General features: G+C 42.1%; 1 protein-coding gene across 2 annotated transcripts in view; it reads left to right on the plus strand.

Moving 5' to 3' along the window:
• The window catches only part of mpp1 (MAGUK p55 scaffold protein 1), a 57,747-nt gene that overhangs the window by 19,294 nt on the left and 18,981 nt on the right, over positions 1 to 19,472 (plus strand). For both annotated transcript variants that reach the window (XM_078411955.1, XM_078411956.1), the window contains exons 2-3: positions 15,606 to 15,764; positions 17,748 to 17,826. In XM_078411955.1, the coding sequence (XP_078268081.1) occupies positions 15,606 to 15,764; positions 17,748 to 17,826 (238 nt within the window). The remainder of the gene's footprint in view (positions 1 to 15,605; positions 15,765 to 17,747; positions 17,827 to 19,472) is intronic.

A 19,472-nucleotide genomic window follows, 5' to 3' on the forward strand; every position in this document is an offset into this window, starting at 1 on the left:
CTGCCAAAAAGGTGTGGGTTTGAATAACTCGTTGTATTCAGTAACAGCGGTTAAATTATACAGTGTGTCCCCATGGATCCCAGAAATCACTTCACACCATTCTTTCATCATCTGTATTGATCTCGTCTGAGAGATACACTGGCTTTTAAACTCCTTGTGCATTCTGAATGAATTTATAAAAACGGTTGTTGAGTCAAAACGAAACATAAATATTTACTTCTTTGTCACAAAAGTATCATTGCATGTGCGAGTGCTAACCAAGTTGAGGTGAAGTTGTGTGTGTGTTACCCAGTGGAGATGGAGGTGTGTGTGTTACCCAGTGGAGATGGAGGTGTGTGTGTTACCCAGTGGAGATGGAGGTGTGTGTGTTACCCAGTGGAGATGGAGGTGTGTGAGTGTTACCCAGTGGAGATGGAGGTGTGTGTGTTACCAGTGGAGATGGAGGTGTGTGTGTTACCCAGTGGAGATGGAGGTGTGCGTGTTACCCAGTGGAGATGGATGTGTGTGTGTTACCCAGTGGAGATGGAGGTGTGTGAGTGTTACCCAGTGGAGATGGAGGTGTGAGTGTTACCCAGTGGAGATGGAGGTGTGTGTGTTACCCAGTGGAGATGGAGGTGTGTGAGTGTTACCCAGTGGAGATGGAGGTGTGTGTGTTACCCAGTGGAGATGGAGGTATGTGAGTGTTACCCAGTGGAGATGGATGTGTGTGAGTGTTACCCAGTGGAGATGGAGGTGTGTGTGTTACCCAGTGCAGATGGAGGTGTGTGTGTTACCCAGTGGAGATGGAGGTGTGTGTGTTACCCAGTGGAGATGGAGGTGTGTGTGTGTTACCCAGTGGAGATGGAGGTGTGTGTGTTACCCAGTGGAGATGGAGGTGTGTGTGTTACCCAGTGGAGATGGAGGTGTGTGTGTTACCCAGTGGAGATGGAGGTGTGTGTGTTACCCAGTGGAGATGGAGGTGTGTGAGTGTTACCCAGTGGAGATGGAGGTGTGTGTGTTACCCAGTGGAGATGGAGGTGTGTGTGTTACCCAGTGGAGATGGAGGTGTGTGTGTTACCCAGTGGAGATGGATGTGTGTGTGTTACCCAGTGGAGATGGAGGTGTGTGAGTGTTACCCAGTGGAGATGGAGGTGTGAGTGTTACCCAGTGGAGATGGAGGTGTGTGTGTTACCCAGTGGAGATGGAGGTGTGTGTGTTACCCAGTGGAGATGGAGGTGTGTGTGTTACCCAGTGGAGATGGAGGTGTGTGAGTGTTACCCAGTGGAGATGGAGGTGTGTGTGTTACCCAGTGGAGATGGAGGTATGTGAGTGTTACCCAGTGGAGATGGATGTGTGTGAATGTTACCCAGTGGAGATGGAGGTGTGTGTGTTACCCAGTGCAGATGGAGGTGTGTGTGTTACCCAGTGGAGATGGAGGTGTGTGTGTTACCCAGTGGAGATGGAGGTGTGTGTGTTACCCAGTGCAGATGGAGGTGTGTGAGTGTTACCCAGTGGAGATGGAGATCTGTACAGATGAGGACATTTGCTGAAATGGAACTGCCTGTGAGGGAACAAAGAATAGATCATCCCTCAAAATCAGGGATGGCACCGTGCTACCACATGTAGAACTTGAAAGATCCAGTCGTCGTGGTTCATGTGGGTACCAATGACATGGGTAGAATGAGGAAAGAGGTTCTGCTTAGGAAATTTGAACAGTGGAGTGCACATGGAGTTTCACAGAAAACTTCAGCCTTTCTGGAGCACTCCAATCTGTAGATAGACCTGGTCTCCTTCCACTCTCCACCGAGAATTGTTGGTGCAAGAACGTGCATGAATGGTAAGATGCCTGCGATTGAGTGAGATCCCAGCCTTTCCCAGGGCCTCTGAGATCCCTGGTTGGGGAGTGTCTTTGGTAAACACTGTCCATGTGCTGTTTGTCTGGAGTTTGCACCTTCCCCCTGTGTTCTTGTGGATCTCCAAGTGCTCTTATTTCCTCCCACATCACAAAGGACATACTGGCTAATAGGTTAAATGACTACTGCATATTGTCCCAACCATGTTGATGAGAATGTGGGGAGAATAGGTTAACTAGGGAAAATTAGCATTGGAGTGGGATTGCTTCTTGAGCTAGCCTGTGGTGTTGTAAGGAAATACAAATATAATTGTTTGTTTGGAAGACCAGCCCCAAAAATATTAATTTGGCCAATCAATTAAATAAAGGCCCCATTTTGAATCTTTTTCTGTTGTTGCAATCTCTCAGGAGACCCATTGGCAGATATCCAACTGGAGGTTCAGCCCATTCTCAAACTCTCTCTGCCTTTCCACTTGTCTCCTTTAAACATACTGCTTGGGTATCATTCCTATAGGTCCTGCTTTGGTCAAGTGGTGGCTTTTTATCTGATTACACTTCCGTGAAGTGTCTTGGGAGGTTTTATTGCAATTAATGGTGACATAAATAGACGTGAGAAAATAAACGGACTGCTGGAGGAACTCAGCGGATCAGGCAGCATCTGTGGAGGGAAGTGGACAGGTGACATTCCGGGTTGGAACGAAGGCTTTACGCTCTTCACCAGTCCTGAAGAAGGGTCTCGACCCAAAATATCATCTGTCCATTTCCCTCCACAAATACTGTTGACCCACTGAGTTTCACCAGCAGTTTTTCTTTGCTCAAGATTCCAGCATCTGCAGTCACCTGTGCCTCCACATAAACACACATTGGTATCTATATACTAAAACTCTCGTTTGTTATCTTGTTTGTGACTGAACTTCAGCCAAAACGGTACACGATAGCACAACAATTTTAGGCCCACCTTACTCACCATTGTCACTTTAGTGATAATGCAAGTAGTTTTATTGAAATCGGTCTTATATTTTTTAAGTTATTCACATTTTAAAGTTTAAAGGGAGGGGGAGGGTGAGTGGGGGAGAAGAGAGAGGGGAGTGGGGGGGGGGGGGTTGAGGAGAGAGGGGAGAGGATGAGGGCAGGGTGCTACACCAATGCAGGAGAGGTTTGGGCCCAACGGGTCCACTTGGTCTAGTATTAAATAAATTGGAAACAGGCTGTGATACAGCAAATTATACATCGCCTGTTAGTTGAATTGAGAATGTTGCAAGGAATCCTCTATTGTCCCGCATTCATTTAGTTACAGTATGAAGTACCCAGTTGTTCTTTACTTTTATTAATGATGTACTGTATATTAATCAGAGTGGCCTTTGGTTAGTGAACAAATAAGCCTCTGTTTAACATGAAAATGAATCGGGCTTTGGTTGGTCAATAGGGACTACAGGAATGTGTTGCAATCTACCCAGCTTTCTGAAACTACTTTTTATTTCTCTTCCATTGTTAACATTCAGCCTTGGAGAATATCAGTTTTCTTCTCTTGGCCAAATGATTTAGTAGCTCTGTCCCTATTAACAATTCAACTTAAACCATTGTTAACCAAGTCTGGGAAGGTCTTCCAGTTTCTTTGCTATCCCAGAAATGGCCATCATTGGACACTCCTTTGCCAAATGGCAGCACAGGGTAGCCTGGGACAGGGATGCCACGAGCCTTGATCCATTCGCCCCAAGCTCCGACCAGCAATCTGATCTAATTCCAGACATCGCCTCTGTCCCATCATCCTAAAATCAGTCGAGACTCCACTACCGCACATTGTCAGCTCCATCTTGGCCCCAACCTTGCTTGTAAACCATCCAGCCGGCCTGTAATCTTTCTAAATCCTCTCTCCTCACTAAGCTTCTGGACCCACCTCAATCCCAGGCAGCACATGAAAAAATGGAGTGCTCCTTGGCCTCTGGTTCTATAAGATTTGCTGAGATGATGACGGGAGTGAAATGGTTGCACTGGAATTTTTAGACACTTGAATTGACTCCGATTTTAGCTCAGTGAGATCACAAACTACTAGTTTCCTGCACAATCAGCCTCCTCTCTGCATTCCACCTCTTCCCCTTGTTCCTTTACATTTTCACTCTCTAATTTGTTCTTCCCCAGTACTGCAGCACTACTGAACTCCTCGCCTAACTCATTGGTTCCAAAAAACTCTTTTAGCTTCAACTAATGAATGCATTCACTTTTCCTTGATGCATCTTTCATCAAAACACGTCAGAAATAGCATTGCAATCGACTGATACGCATTCAATTTTAATCTGTGTGCTACCCTCTCCAGGTCAGTGTCGATTTCAGTACTTTTATTTGACTTTTTGATTATTATACTGTTCATCAGGAAAGATATTTTCTTCATTAATCACATGGTAGAAACAGCGGAGCAAAATACCTCAAACATGCTCTGTGTGCATGACCTGCATTGCCGAGAGTGAGGAGGGGCCGCGTGCCGCCGAGAGCTACCTGGCGGTGGGCTCTCGAGAGCGAAGGGGGGACTCGGTGTGGACTACTGAGAAAGATGGGGGACCCGGCGGTGGGCTGCCTCTGGTCACATGTGGTGACCGGCCTGGTTCACCGCTGCTAGTGGAAGATAAAACTGTTCGATGAAGGTTTTGTTACATTGACCGCGCCAGAAACATGGCGACTCTTGTGTACTGCCTAGGTGAGGTCTGCTGCACAATTTTATTGGGTGATATGCAAAACAAACCATTTTGTTATGCCAAGGTACATGTGACAATAAAGTATCATTGAATATCATTGAATGAGTGTTCTGATATGGTTTTTAAGTCGCTGGGAGCTAGTTTTTTTTACTAATAGCAATGTATCCATGACCACATCCTGGCTAATCACACTTGAATGGTTAAACTACATTTTAGTTGCACAACTTCAGCCGTGATCCTTAATGCAGTGTGGATGTGACAATGAGAAAGGATTAACTTCAGCACAGGCAAGATGGAAAACTCGAGAGGGTAAGGCGGAGTGTGCCGGACAAGGGAAAGAGGAAAAAGCGTGGGGAAAGTGAGACAACTTGAAATACGATCCCCTGTCATGTTCCAGTGTTTAAAGAGGGGCCTTATTTTATGCTTCTTTGTGTTCATTGCTGGAGAAAGACTAGAGGGCATAACTGTAAGGTGAAAGGGGCAAAGTTTAAAGGAGATGTGGGGGACAGTTTTTTTCACAGAAGGTGGTGGGTGCCTGGAACATTCTGTCCGGAGTGGTGGTGGAGGCAAATATGACGGTGCATTTAAAAGATTTTTAGATGGCTATGCAGGGAATGGAGAGATATGGATTATGTGCAGGCAGGTGAGATCAGTTTATTTTGGCATCATGTTCGGCGTGGATATTGTGGGTTTAAGGGCCTGTTTTTCTACTGTACTTTTCTATGGTCTAATTCTGGAGAGGGAAAATGTGTGGCAAAGGCTAAGGATGTAACTAAGTTCAGTGGTAATGCGTGACCACAAATCCATCATCTCCGTACTTGGTGCTCCATCAATATTTGTCCTTTAGAAGCACACTTGAAGAAGGAGACTTGGTCAACGCATTGAAGTGTTGGCCAGGCCGTGAACGTGCGTCAATTGAATTCCTCAGCGAGGACAAATGGGGAGGTGCGTACATGAGAACAAACTTAAAACAAAGGTCACAGATATAATCATGATGCAGATATACAATGTTTTAGATGGGGATATGGGATGCTCACATATACTGCAAGTTTGGACTTTCTTTATCTGAGTCCCTGTTCAAAAAGACTTGTTGCAGTTCATTTAATGCAAAGTTCAGATATCATAGGTCTCTTTGTGCTGTGATTGCATATTGCCTTTTTGTCAGCCTAATTAAAATGTTTATTCATTTTTATCAGGCAACATAATCGAGTATAATGTGAACTTTGCTATTCAGAATTAAAATATGCTGACCCAAGAATTCTTACAATAATGTAGCTAGGCCGGGTGCTGTGAACTTTGTACTGCTAAGATGCAACTTCTTAACTATTGGTTAGATTCTCAGAAGTAATTTTGTAGTCAGCAGCTACTAAGGTATTTACAACAGTGAGATAAGGGCCTTGATGTGGAGTCAGCAACTGGATGTGTACTTAACATTGTTCCAGCTCAATAACACTCAAGGCAGGGAGGGGACTTTTGCTGTTCCTAGCCGCTCCAATTGCATGTTTAAGCATAACAATCAATATTGCGTAATTGAAAATGCATTGCAGAATATCTGCTTCACACTTAGGTTTCGTTCATTTTGCATTACGTGGTATTGTATTGCCTGGGTCTCATTGACTTTGATTGTTATAAGGTTGCTTTTCATTGCTCAACCTTAATGTACAACATCCAATTAAAATAAAAACATAAATAAATGCCTATGGTCAAGGCCACTGCCTCAAGATTACATCCCTGGGCCCATCCATTGTCTCTAAATCATCAGCCTACTTGTCCAACAGTTCAGTTTGGCTTAGTTTAGTTTTGGTTAGTTTTCTCAATGTCTTCTTTTATGACATGCTTTCATATTGAGCTTCGTAAATTCCTGTGAAGCACCTTGTTGTATCTTACATGGAAACAAGCCCTTCGGCCCCCTGAATACCTACCTACCATTGATCACCCGTTCGCATTAGTTTTATGTTATCCCACTTTCTCATCCACACATTAGCGGCAATTTCGACAAACTAGAGGCAATTTTATAGAAGCCACTTAACCTACAAACCCATGCTGCGGGACTTTTCTTCAGACTGATTGTGGTGGTGGTTGGCGGGGGAGGAAGAAAGTTGGAAGAGGGGCAGAACAAAGCTTGGCAAGTCCTGGGTGGATAGAGGTGAAGGGATTTTTGAAAGGCAGATGGTTGGACAAAGGCCAGAGATGAAAAGTCAGAAGGTGTGAGACAAAAGGATTGAAGAGATGCAAATTGTGAAGCTAGAAGAAGGAATGTAGGTGGAAGGGAGGGGGAGAAGAGAAATAGGTGCAAGTCTAAGTTGGGCACGGGGATAGGTGAGGGGGTGGAAATGAAGTGGGGGGGGGGGGGGGGGGGGAGGGAAAAGCACTGGTAGTTACCTAAAATTGGAGATTTCAACGTTCAATAGGTTGTAAGCTACCTAATCAGGATATGATGAGTTTTTCCTACAGTAAAGCAGCAACTGCAGTTTCTTATTTCTATATCTTAATCTTGTCATTATTAAAATTCAAGCTCCGAATTTGTAGAATTCTTTTGCTTACCCTCGCTGCCTTTCATTATCCTTCCGAATGTCACAGGAATCTTACCTCTGAGCAAGCATTTGGTCACCTTTCTCAATGTCTTCTTTAATGACATGCTCTCGTATTAAGCTCCGTAAGATTCTTGTGAAGCACCTTGGAATATTTAGAAACCTAACAAAACCATATAATTACAAAAGGTTAATGTTTGTTGCATCAAATTCCTTTTAGATAAAACATGGGATTTTGGTATTTCAGGATCACATTCCACAATTGAATTTGTTTTCCTATGATTTATTGCTTTTAATTCACTTTCACCCTAGATCATCTCCTCATTATAATTCAGCACCAGCTAACTTGTACGTGTGAATTTAGATGGTTAATGACATCCAGCTGAATTACAGATGGGAGGGAAACATAACTGCTTGCAGGATTCAACAGTGTAAAACCAAGGAGCCTCAGTAAGATAGGAGTCAAAAAGGACAATAGGAGTAAGAAATTCTCCTGACATGAACAGTAATGGCTGCCACATTGGCATGCACAAAAGGACCTTCTCTGGCCAATATCCAAGTGCTCAATAAATCATATGTGATGCTCGGGGTTTATAAATAGAGGCAACCTATGTTAAATTTTGCCTTACTGACATTCTGCTATTCTCCAGTACCAAAAACACATAACTAGACTCGTCATTAACAACATCATGACCAATTGTGCAGGATACACTCCAACAATCAGGCAGCACAGTGACGTAGCGATAGATTTGCTGCCTTACAGCGCCAGAGACCCGGGATCGATCCTGATTACGGGTGCTGTCTGTACGGAGTTTGTACGTTCTCCCCTTGACCTTCGTGGGTTTTCTGCGGGTGCTCCGGTTTCCTCCCACATTCCAAAGATGCACAGGTTAAATGTCTTGGTAAAATTGTAAATTTTCTCTAGTGTGTGTAGTAGGGTGTTAGTGTGCGGGAAAATGATGTGTGGAACTAGACCATGGTCTTCCTCTAAGAACACAGTCTAGTTAGACACATCATTTTGAGAGGAAACGGAATCAAACATAGGTTACAGAAACTGTGAAGAGTTCCAATCATCACTAGATATAAATTCATGTTCTAGGAGCAGAATTAGGCCATTCAGCCCATCAAGTCTACTCCGGCTCAATCATGACTGATATATCTTTCCCCCTCAACCACATTCTCCTGCCTTCCTCCCACAACCCCTGACACCCGTACTAATCAATAATCTGTCAATCTCCACCTTAAAAAAATATCCATTGACTTGGCCTCCACAGCCGTCTGTGGCAATGGATTCCATAGATTCACCACCCTCTGACTAATGAAATTCTTCCTCATCTCCTTTCTAAAGGTACGCCATTCTATTCTGATACTATGGCCTCTGGTCCTAGACTCTCCCATAGTGCCAATATCCTCTCCACATCCACTATAAAGATTCTCTTTGTCATTCCTGATATTATTTGTTTGAATAATGCACACATGCCCATAATTGCAGTCTTACTAAGGATATTTTTATTAGTTACTGCATTAAAAGAACTGGCCACGTGAGCTTTATAACACATCTTAATAAGCAAGAATATAATAAAAGAGAAAGTTCCCAGAAGTTTGGAGTCATCTTTAGCAATTTTTCAATTTCTTGCCTTCTCTTGGATCTCTTTGGTCACTCGTAGTCATTTGATTTCTCATTCAAATAAGCATAATGAGAAAAGAATGAATATTCAGGACAAGAACCATCTTTGCCTCATTCAATGTCCATAGGGGGAGGAAAGCTGGGTTGTCAATTTACTCATGGTTAAGGTTACCATTACTAATATTGAGCATTTTCATCCATTTACCTGTTCAAGGAGCTGGGACAAGCATGAGTAACCGAGGATTATTTGAGATCATGGACCTGGGATTTACACTATTAATTATTTCTGGTAAATAGCCTCTGTGTGTGTCCATTAATATCAATTAAGTGCCCTGTGGACTCTGTATGTTGAAGCAGAGTTTTGCTTCCTGCATTCTGCAGAGTGCTGACGTGTTAGATTACCATTTAATACTGCAGTAAATCTTTAAACCAGGTTTCAATTGAGAATCCCAGCCCAGCTTATTTTGCAATGCAGTCATATCCATGTGGGGTAACTACTACAGAGTTGCAATTAATAATATTATACCATAAACTAACCTTCAGCTTCTGGTCCTCAGCTGAAATGACAAAATTGGAACGTTGAAACTGTTTTTGACTATTTAAACCATGGGTATGATAGGGTGATATTTGTTTTATTTAACTGTACTAATACCACCTTTTAAATATCATCGTAGCAAGCCTTTTTATCATATATCACAACACCCACATCAAGGAATATCAACATCAAACAGAAGGTATAATAATAGAGAGGGTGCTTTCTATTAGCTATTCGTTATTTCTTTTATAGGAACCAAAATGCCACGATTATTCCATATGTTTTATTCCTCGTCCAACAATATATTTTCTCTCTCTTTTAAAGGCATTGATTCATTAAATCACATTCTGTCATACTGTACCTCACTACTGTACCTCAACTTTATATCATATCCCTTGATACCTGACCGGGTACGTTTATAGGGCTATCTTGAAAATTTCAACTGACGTATGACAAATATGATTCCAGATTCCCACTATCCTATTCATGTGCGTGCATGTGTGTGTCTAAATCTTTATACTGCATTTCAAATTCATCTGCTGGAGGAAATTATGTCCAAAACCAGTAATTAGCTTTGTCACCCCTCCCAGGATTCACCTTTACTGATAAGTCATTGGACAACACTTTGTTGCTTAGATCTCTGATCATGTAACATTATTTTTCAGCTTTACATGATTAAAAATCAGTTTCTCTCAGAGGGAAATTTAGTGATGTCCATCTCCAGGCTGATTTCTGTTACTCTGGAAATTCAACCAGATATTTCAACCTTGCTTGCGATGAATTCATGCTGCATGCAATGTCCCATTGGAGCACTGCAGGGAAGATGATTTCAAGTTGTCTCAGGGGCACCCACTGTTGGACATTCATGGGAATGTTATGGTCTGTAGGGTGGCACTGTGGTGCAGCCAATAGAGATACTGTATAATTGCTGTAGTAGTCTTGAGTTCAACCCTGACCTCTTGTGATGTCTGTGTAGTTTCAATATTCTACCTATGACTATGTAGTTTACCCCAAGAACTACTGCACCATAAATGATCTTAGTATAGGTGGATGGCAGATTCATGAGGGAGTCGATGGGACTGTTGGGAGAATAGGTCCCTGGGTAAATTATTCCGGTAATGGATTGCTTAGTGATCCAGCATAGACAAAGATTGAATGGCCTATTTCTACATTATATGGAAACATAGAAATTCATGTTACAAAGCTGGATTTGCTTCATCCAAAGCTGCTCCCCTCTTTCCCCACCAACAGCACAGCTCCAACACCTACACCCCAATTCTCACTCCCAACTCCTGGGACTTGGGGTTGAGATGAACGACTAGATGCTCTCTCCCCCACCCAGCCTCGTATCTGATCCCAACTTTCTTGCAGACCAGTCCCCACTGCCTACTCCAGTCCTATTTGCTGACCCTTTCCTCCATCTGCCCCAATCTGGATTAGATTTCTCAATGGGCATTACTGTGAAAACAGCAGGAATATCGGGAATAAATGTAAGTTCTCTTCCATGCCTGGTAAAGGGGCATCTTTGAACATTTTGCACGTCATGAGGTTGTGAATCTACATATTTCCAAGTGTCAGAAATGCAATAACAAATGGCATCCAAAGCAGAAGTAAAATGCGTCATCTTAACATCATCATAGATGGCCACTGAAAGTCACAGCTGTGAGGAAACCACATACTGGTGCTTGCAGGAAACTACCACACCAGTGACTACTTTAAACTATTGCATGAGCGTTGCTTTCTTTGTAACTGAATCACAGCAACAACACACTGGATCCACATTTAGCATGTGGGGAAAACTTCAACCCTCATTTTAAAGATTAGTATTTTCGGTGTCAGTGTATTGGTATGTTATAGATCTTTTCTTTTGTAATTTGTAATTGTAATTAATTTATTAGCTAAGTATGTAACAACATACAAGGAATTTAATTTGCTATACAGTCATATCAAAAAAGCAACAAGACACTCAACTACATAAAAATTAACATAAACATCCACCACAGCACACTGTGATGGAAGGCAATAACACATTATCTTCTTTTCTCCCATGGCCGGGACGGTCGAACCATCCGCAGTCAGGGCGATCGAAGCTCCTGCAGCCGGCGATCAAAGCTCCCGCATCGGGGCGATCAAAGCTCCTGCATTGGGGTGGTCGAAGCTCTTGCAGTTGGAGCTCCAGAAGTCGATCCCTAACCAGGAGAACTCAAGCTCCACAAGGTTACGTCCGTTGGCTCCTGTGGTTGGAGCTCCCGAAGTCGATCCCTGACAAAGGGATCGCGAGTTTCACGATGTTAAGTCTGCAGACTCCCGCAGTTGGAGCTCCCGAAGTTGATCTCCAGCAAAGGGACCGCCAGCTCCACGATGTTAGGCCGCAGTGCGGACGGAGATATGATATGGATAAAGTCGCATCTCCGTCGAGGAAAGAGATTGAAAAAAGTTTCCCGCAGCCCCCCCCACATAATACAAAACTAAAGATACACTAAAACATACATTGAACAACAGACTAACAACAACAAAAGAAGAACAGGACGAGACAGACTGTTGGCGAGTAGGCTGCAGCAATAAGGCCAGGTTTAATTGTACGCAAGGTTCCATGGAGTTTATTGCTGCGCGGCACCCCATTGTAGGTGCTGGCCAACTGGCCAATACCAAAGTATATGTCAGAGCTAGAGGAAGTGCAGCTGTTGAACTGTCAGTGTGGATGTGATCAGCACACATGCGATAATACAGCAAAGTAATGTTTCTTTAATAAATTACGTCTTTTTTGGTTCTTTTCAGTTATTTGAGAAGATCGACAATACAATGGCTTCAAACAGCAACCACTTTCTGAGTAATGGAGTGCACAATAAAGAGGTTTTTACATTTCAAAGGACTTTATCACAAATCATCACTTTATCACAAGACTTTATCACAAATCATGAGTGGTTTACCTGACAATGCCTGGTGTTCTGTCTGCTCAGCTCCATGAGTTTGTAGGTTCACAAGCTCCTTGAAATTAGTTAATACCAGACAACAGTAGGTGGGCCATGGAAATTGAAATTGGCACCCATAAGTAAACGAGGGGCAATTTATCCAAGGGTTGGGGCTAACTTTAATCTAACCCACCAGCAGGGTGAAAGATGAGATCAGTTCAGCCACACATTTTACCCCTTTTCCCATTCTATTTTGATGAGTTGTAGAATTGAGTAGCATGTAAAATGGGTGAGCAATACAACTTTCAAAATGTCCAATGAAGCAAGTTAGGTTTAAATTACTGCCCTGGCTTCCACTCCCGTCTCTGTTCACCGTTTGTTGCTGAAAACTGTCTGAAAGGTTTATGCCAAGTGAGTCAACCATTGAGTCAGCTATGGTTACTCCAGCATTTTGTGAAATAAATACCTTCGATTTGTACCAGCATCTGCAGTTATTTTCTTACATAGAGTCAGCTAAAGATACTCATCCCCAAAAAAACCTACCTGCTGGCATGTTCTGCCTGGCTTACACAATGAGAACCGGCATGAAATTGGGAGGCAACCTTGGTGCTTTCAGGAAAAGAGGGAGAAGAAGCAATCCTCTGTACACCTTGGTGGTGAATTGATGAATGTCACCTACAATGGGTCATATGAGAAGGATTTATGCTGACCTTACTGGTGACAGAGTGAATGGCTTGACTCCTTAGTTGGAACCACATTTTAAGGTGTTTCTTCACAGAAGCCTGAATAGTGCACAGGTGCTTCACACCCAGAGTCTGGATAGTTTAAGGGTGCCCGTTATTGCCTTCCTAATGCAGGCTACCAGACTGTCATGTAAACCACCGGCAGCAAACCAAATCCAAATCAAAAAGATTCTTACCCTCTAATGGAACTTGATTCTTATCAGCTTACAATATTACTGTTCCTTGGCCACAACATTTGGGGAAGAAATCTGAATCTCACTTGACAATGGTGGCTTGATAATCAGACTGCTCAGGAAGCCCAGGGAAACCAAGCTCTTCTCCCTGACAAACAAAATTCACTGAAACATACAGGCCTTCAACTACATATTTGATCTAATTATTGCCACTCGTAAAGATACTGTAGAATGTTTTCCAATTGTTCTTAAGTACCCACTGGCTTATTGGGGAAATGCACAGCTAAATATCTAACACAAATGTAAGACTGGGCTGATCTCAGTTCAGACAAAAGCTGGGGCATTTCAGCTGAAAGAGCAATTGGATACTTCAATTGGCTTCAGTCTAGCAGGGATGGTGTTGGGAGTAATTGAATGGTTTGGGGGGGGGGGGGGGGGGGGGCAGATGGTGAGTAACAGTGTAGTCAGCTAATGAATGAAGTCTGCAACACATTTTTAGTTAAGTTTAGCGATACAGCATGAAAACAGGCCCTTTTGCCAACCGAGTCCACAACGACCATTGATGACCTGTTCACACCCGTTATATGTTATGCCACTTACTCATCCACTCCCTACACACCAGGGGCAATGTACAGAGGGCAATTAACCTGCAAACCCTCCTTTGCGATGCAGGAGGAAACTGGATTACCTGGAGAAAACCCTCGCGGTCATAGGGAGAACGTGCAAACTCCACACATACAACACTGGAGGTCAGGATCGAACCCGGGTCTCTGGTGCTGTGAGGCAGCAGCTCTACCAGCTGCGTCATTGTGCCACCCTTGCACAAACTAATGGAGCTTGGGATTACCTCCAACACAACAAGTCTGCCCAAGCAAATCCCAACAAGTATCAAGAAAAAGAATAGACAGAAAAATAAGGTTTTGTAAAAATCAATCATTTGTGAAAGAAGCTAAAATCTCTTCATTCAATTTAAACCTGAAAACTCATTGTGGTCATTTAATAAATGTTGAAGAGCCTGTGATCAAACTTTACTTAGGTACTGGGGCTTTTCTCATTCAGAGATGGTCAGAGTAACAAGCCACCCTTGTCAAATTAACATGTTAACAATAATCTGCATGAAGCTCTGATTTTGATGGCCGCACTATTTGTTGATGGGCTGTTGGTCTGCGGAGTTTGGGAAGTTGTAACAGTACTCTTGTACCTCTGGAGTGCCTTGGCAGGTCATTCGCTGAATCTTTATTACGTGCTGATTTGAAAAAGAAAGTCTGACAAAAAAACATGTGAATTTTTTACTCTTCGAGTAAAGTTCATGAATATCTACATTGCACCAATGTAAAGTGTAATACTTCCTGAAGGTGAGGTGATCCCTGGCATGTGAAGCTACAAAGAACGTTTGATTCTAATGGGCAGCACTGCTGCTTTGCTACATGCTATCTGCAGTGTTTTATACAACCCGCCGAATATACTAGAATATTTTCACATGAACCTGATATTAAAACTAAAGGCTTCACTTGTTAATGATATTCCATTTTCAGTGGAAGTACCCAACCATGGAAAATAAATGTGTTAATGCTGCTGTAATGCAGAATACCGATGAATGTCACATGAATACACAGTTTTTCTACTGATATACTCGACATTTATTTCTGAAGTTTGATGTTTCTTGAAGTAGTTATTTTTTGTAATTTGAGTTAAGCAGACAGTGGCTTCAAAATTGTACCCGACTTTGAGATCAAGATTACCTCACAGGGAAGATCTACAAGGAAAGGGAAGATCTCAGCTCTTTGCCTGCTCATTTTATCAGAGTGATTTCCAGATCTGGGAGTGATTCCCCAGAATCTCTGCACCTGCCCAATGTAGGCTGGTCTCAGTCCATATATAAAATTAAATCAGATTGCATCCTTTCAATCGTGGATACCTGAAAAATGTCCTCATCAGTTGCCAAACCATCCTCGTTTCAGCAAGGCTCAAGTGTCCAGTCAAGGGCAAGTCATTTTTGAAAATAATAAATCAGTTTGAAGTTGAAAAATTGTTTGTAACTCATTTAGATTTCAGACAATATTTTTTCCCATTACAGTACTTTTAAGATCAATAAGTGCAGTTAAAAAAGAATGGGTTTTCACAACACATACTTAATGAGGACAGACCCACAGAATAAAGATGATGAACAATGTTATTTTCAGTGATGCATGGTAAATATGAAGCATTGCACAGAGTACAAATTGATCAGAATTAGCTGCATCTAATCTGCGAATAAACTCACCATCCTTTTGCATGTGTCTGCCAACATTCAAATTTACAATAACCGAATACAACGATGCATTCAAGTTACAACTTGAACAAAACAAAACTGCCCCAGGCACATTGGGAGAGAGGAAGTGTATGCTAGAGAAAGAAGTAACCTGTTGTGTTTCAATGGATTTTGTCCAGGAAAAATAGGTAATTAACTTTAGTCTGTTTGACTTCATAATTTTCCTTTTTGGGAGAAAACAAGGCACCTTTGCCATGTTATAGCTTGGTTTTGTTGTTGTTTTTGTCTAACTTATTTATGTCTTATTCTTAGGGTTACATGCTGACCTGTGCTGGTGCTGCCCAAGAAGTATACAGTAATGGCAGTACCAACTCTTCCCCTTACATGAATGGTAATAGTAAAGAACACGACGCACAGAACATAAAGAAAATCCAAATGATTACGGTCCAGAAAAGTACAAATGAACCCATGGTATGTCAACTTTCCGGGATGAAAAATATTTGTACTCCTGCAAAAAAAAAAAGCTTCTAAATCTCACCCAGTCTTTTATACAGAAGGGAAATAAACTCTCATTGTGCTTTCAGATTGTGTCTAAGTTTATTGAGGATGCTCCAAACTCCATGCAGTTTGCCTCAGAACCAATCTGTTCAACCCCCAACATCTATTCCTGGGTTTGCAGCAGATCCCAACTCCTTCCTGCTTCACCTTACAATGTGTAATGTCCTGTTTGACCAAGGGCTAAGCTTCCAAATTCACATCCCATCTGCTACTGTAATTATCTATATTCAGTGCTAAAGCATCATTTTCTATAGCACTTCCCTCCTCTCCCCAGCTGCTAAAAATTACACCCATTCCTTCATCAGTTCCAAATTACACATCTGCAACATTGCTGGTTCAACTTTTGCCTTCCTCTGAAAATATTTATTTGCAGATCACGATCGTGGGACTGTGCAAGGTGTTTTATATTAATGAATTATTTCTCGCTGTTAACTCTAACACATTCAGAACAAGACATTCATATTCTCTTCCACTATCCTTCTCCTCAGAAACCTCCGTTGATTACTGCTACCCAGCTCATTATTTTCTAAATCGTGCACTTCTCATTATTCCTTCCAGAGTCTGCCCTCATAACCTTTGCAGTCTCCTTTAGATTTGCAATTTAGCCATTCCATCTGTTTTTCCAGCTGTAGTGTGATTCTTTCCAATTTTATGCAGATATTCTGGAATTTCCTCCTTAAATTCCTATAATTTCAAAATGTTCCTAAAATATGCTTCACTGACATAGCTTTTAACCCCTTTCCTTATCATTGCAACTATGGTTCATCTTCAATCAAATGTGCTATGACTTAGGGGATTGATGTAAATAGAATTGTTAAGAAGTTCAACAAAATAATTGAGATACAAGGAACTTTGGATGCTAGAATCCTGAGCAAAGCACAATATGTTGGAGTAACTCTGTGGCTGCATCTGTGGAGGGAATGGTGGATAATGTTTCAGGTTGGGACCCTTCTTCAGGCTCAAAATAATTGTGATGGTTTTTGCCCAGGATTGGTGAAAGCCAGGATTGTTGAAAGCATGAGTAGGTATACACAAACATGTATTAATGTACATATTAGGCAAATCGTGACAATGTATAACATGATTTGTCATCGGCACTACCAAAATAGAGCCTTCAATCAGAGCCTTCATCAATTCTGCACAACTGATATTCATCAGCAACAAACTCACCCAGAGGATTAATAGTGGAAGAGGGAGGGAGAAGGCAGTTTAGTCTCTTTCCCAGATGTCACTAAAGAATTCACTTGTGTAACAACAGTAATTCTTGTAACCCAGTCACACAACTCCCCCTCTCTCTGCAACTATTCATTTACTTGGCCACTGAGCAGAAAGAAAATATATCAAAAAAATCCAGTACAAATTTAGATATGGAAACATGCCAAATAGCTCATTATCATCAGTGCTGGCTGCAACTCAGTTGGATACATTTGGTGCATTTGTATCCCTCCCAACCTAATAATGGTACAGAATCCATTGTTAATGATGGCAGCAGGTAGCTTCAAATGGAAATAATGGCAGCAGGTAGGTTCAAACAAGCAGCCACTTGCCATCCCTTCCAGTTAGCGTCCAGCTGCCCCAACTAATGCTCCTCATCACCTTGGCAGCGAGACCGAAGTGGCATGTTCCGCAATCAAATGGACAATGTGGCAGACTTGCTGGAAGTGCATCACAAGTTGTGAGATTTCTGCCCAACCTCAGGGCAGTATTGAGTGTGTGTTGGTGTGGTGAAACATGTAAATGGAAGATAGGTAAAGTGTGGTGAATTGTGCTGTGTTTGAGCTCGAGCTAATATGCATTTGATAGAAAATGGAATTGGAAGTTATATTCTACATTTGAGATCTACATTTTGATGAGATTTTGCAGATTCATACCTGTGTAATCTCTTTGCATCTACAGGGAATTACTCTGAAACTGAATGACCAGGGGCGCTGTGTCATTGGAAGGATACTACATGGAGGGATGATTCATAGACAAGGTGTGAACTTCTTAAAGATTCTGCCATTCTCTCATTCTGGTTATATTCATGCCATGCACACGTGTGCGTGCATGCGTGCGTGTCTAAATGACTTGGATGTAAACGTAGACTGGTTGGTTAGTAAGTTTGCAGATGACATGATTGCTGGAGTCACGGACTGCAAGAAGTCTGTAAAGTTTGCAATGGGATATAGATCAGCTACCGAAATGGGTGGAGAAATGGCAGATGGAGTTTAATCCAAGCAAGTGCAAGGTGTTGCACTTTGGGAGGTAAAATGTAATTATACAATTAAAGGCTTGATCCTAAAGACCAAGTCTATAACTCCCTGAAATTGGCAACACAAATAGGTAAAGAAGGCATATGGTATGCCTGTTTTCATGGGTCAGGGTATTAAGAGTCAGGAACTCATGATGCAACTTTATCGGACTTGGGTTGGGCGGCATTTGGAGTATTGTATGCAATTCTGGTCTCCACATTAAGGAAGTATGTGGAGGCTTTGGAAAGGGTGAAGAGGAGGTTTACCAGAATGGTGCCTGGATTAGGGGGTATTCGCTCCAGGGAGAGGTCGGACAGTCTTGGATTATTTTCTTTGGAATGCCAGAGGATGCAGGGAAACCTGAGAGAAGTATATACAACTATGAGAGGCATAGATGGGGCCTTTCAGAATCTTTTTCCCAGGATGGAATCAAATACTAGAGGGCATGACTTTATGGTGAGAGAGACAATGTTTAGAGGATTTATTCACAAAATGCTTAGAGGAGATGTGTGGGGCTTTTTTTTTTAACGGCAGGGCGTGGTAGTTGATGCAGATACATTAGTAGCATTTAAGAGACTTTTGGATAGGCATATGGATATGCAGGGAATGGAGGGATATTGGTTATGTGTAGTTCAGCACAGACATTGTGGGCTGAATGGTCTGTTCTTGTACTGTACTCATTTATGTCCTATATGAGACACTTGATTAAAATTTAAATCTTTCAATGTTTATTTCCTTATGTCCTCCACTTTTCTGCCTCGTGTGCTAAGTCTGTGAGCATGCAGAACATGCACATGTGAACTGCAACAGGAGCAGGCCATTGAACAAGATCATGGCTGTTCTAATTATAACATCAACTCCACATTCCCATTCACCAGTAGGAACCTTTCACCCATTTTGCTTATCAAATTTCATTACTTGTGACCTAAAACTATTGTAAGCCTCCACTTCAGTTGCCCTTTGAGGAAGAGAGATCCAAAGACACGCAATTCTCTGATAGATAAAAGTTTCACTTTGTTTTTGTCTTAAATGGGCGGTCCTTATTGTTGTGCAATAACCCCTAGTTCTAGATTGTCTCACAACAGAAATCTGCCTCTCTGCATCCAACCTGTCAAGACCCCTAAGTGTCTTGTATGTTTGAATGTAGTCACCTCACACTTCTAAACTTCAGCAGATCCCTTTTCTGGGTGTTCTAGCTGTGTGGTGGATCATGATATGGAAGATATCCGATATCCACCTGCAAGTGAGAAACAAAAGCGCTTGTTGTTTTTCCCTAACCCAAGGAAAGCAAAATAACAATTGTTACATCGTACCACTAAACGCCTCTGAAGTTATGGTTTTAAGTAATATTATACCATGTTAAGGTCTTTGAGGTCTCTATAGTTCACTT

This window comes from Rhinoraja longicauda, chromosome 15, assembly GCF_053455715.1.
Source record: "Rhinoraja longicauda isolate Sanriku21f chromosome 15, sRhiLon1.1, whole genome shotgun sequence".
Taxonomy (NCBI): domain Eukaryota; kingdom Metazoa; phylum Chordata; class Chondrichthyes; order Rajiformes; family Arhynchobatidae; genus Rhinoraja; species Rhinoraja longicauda.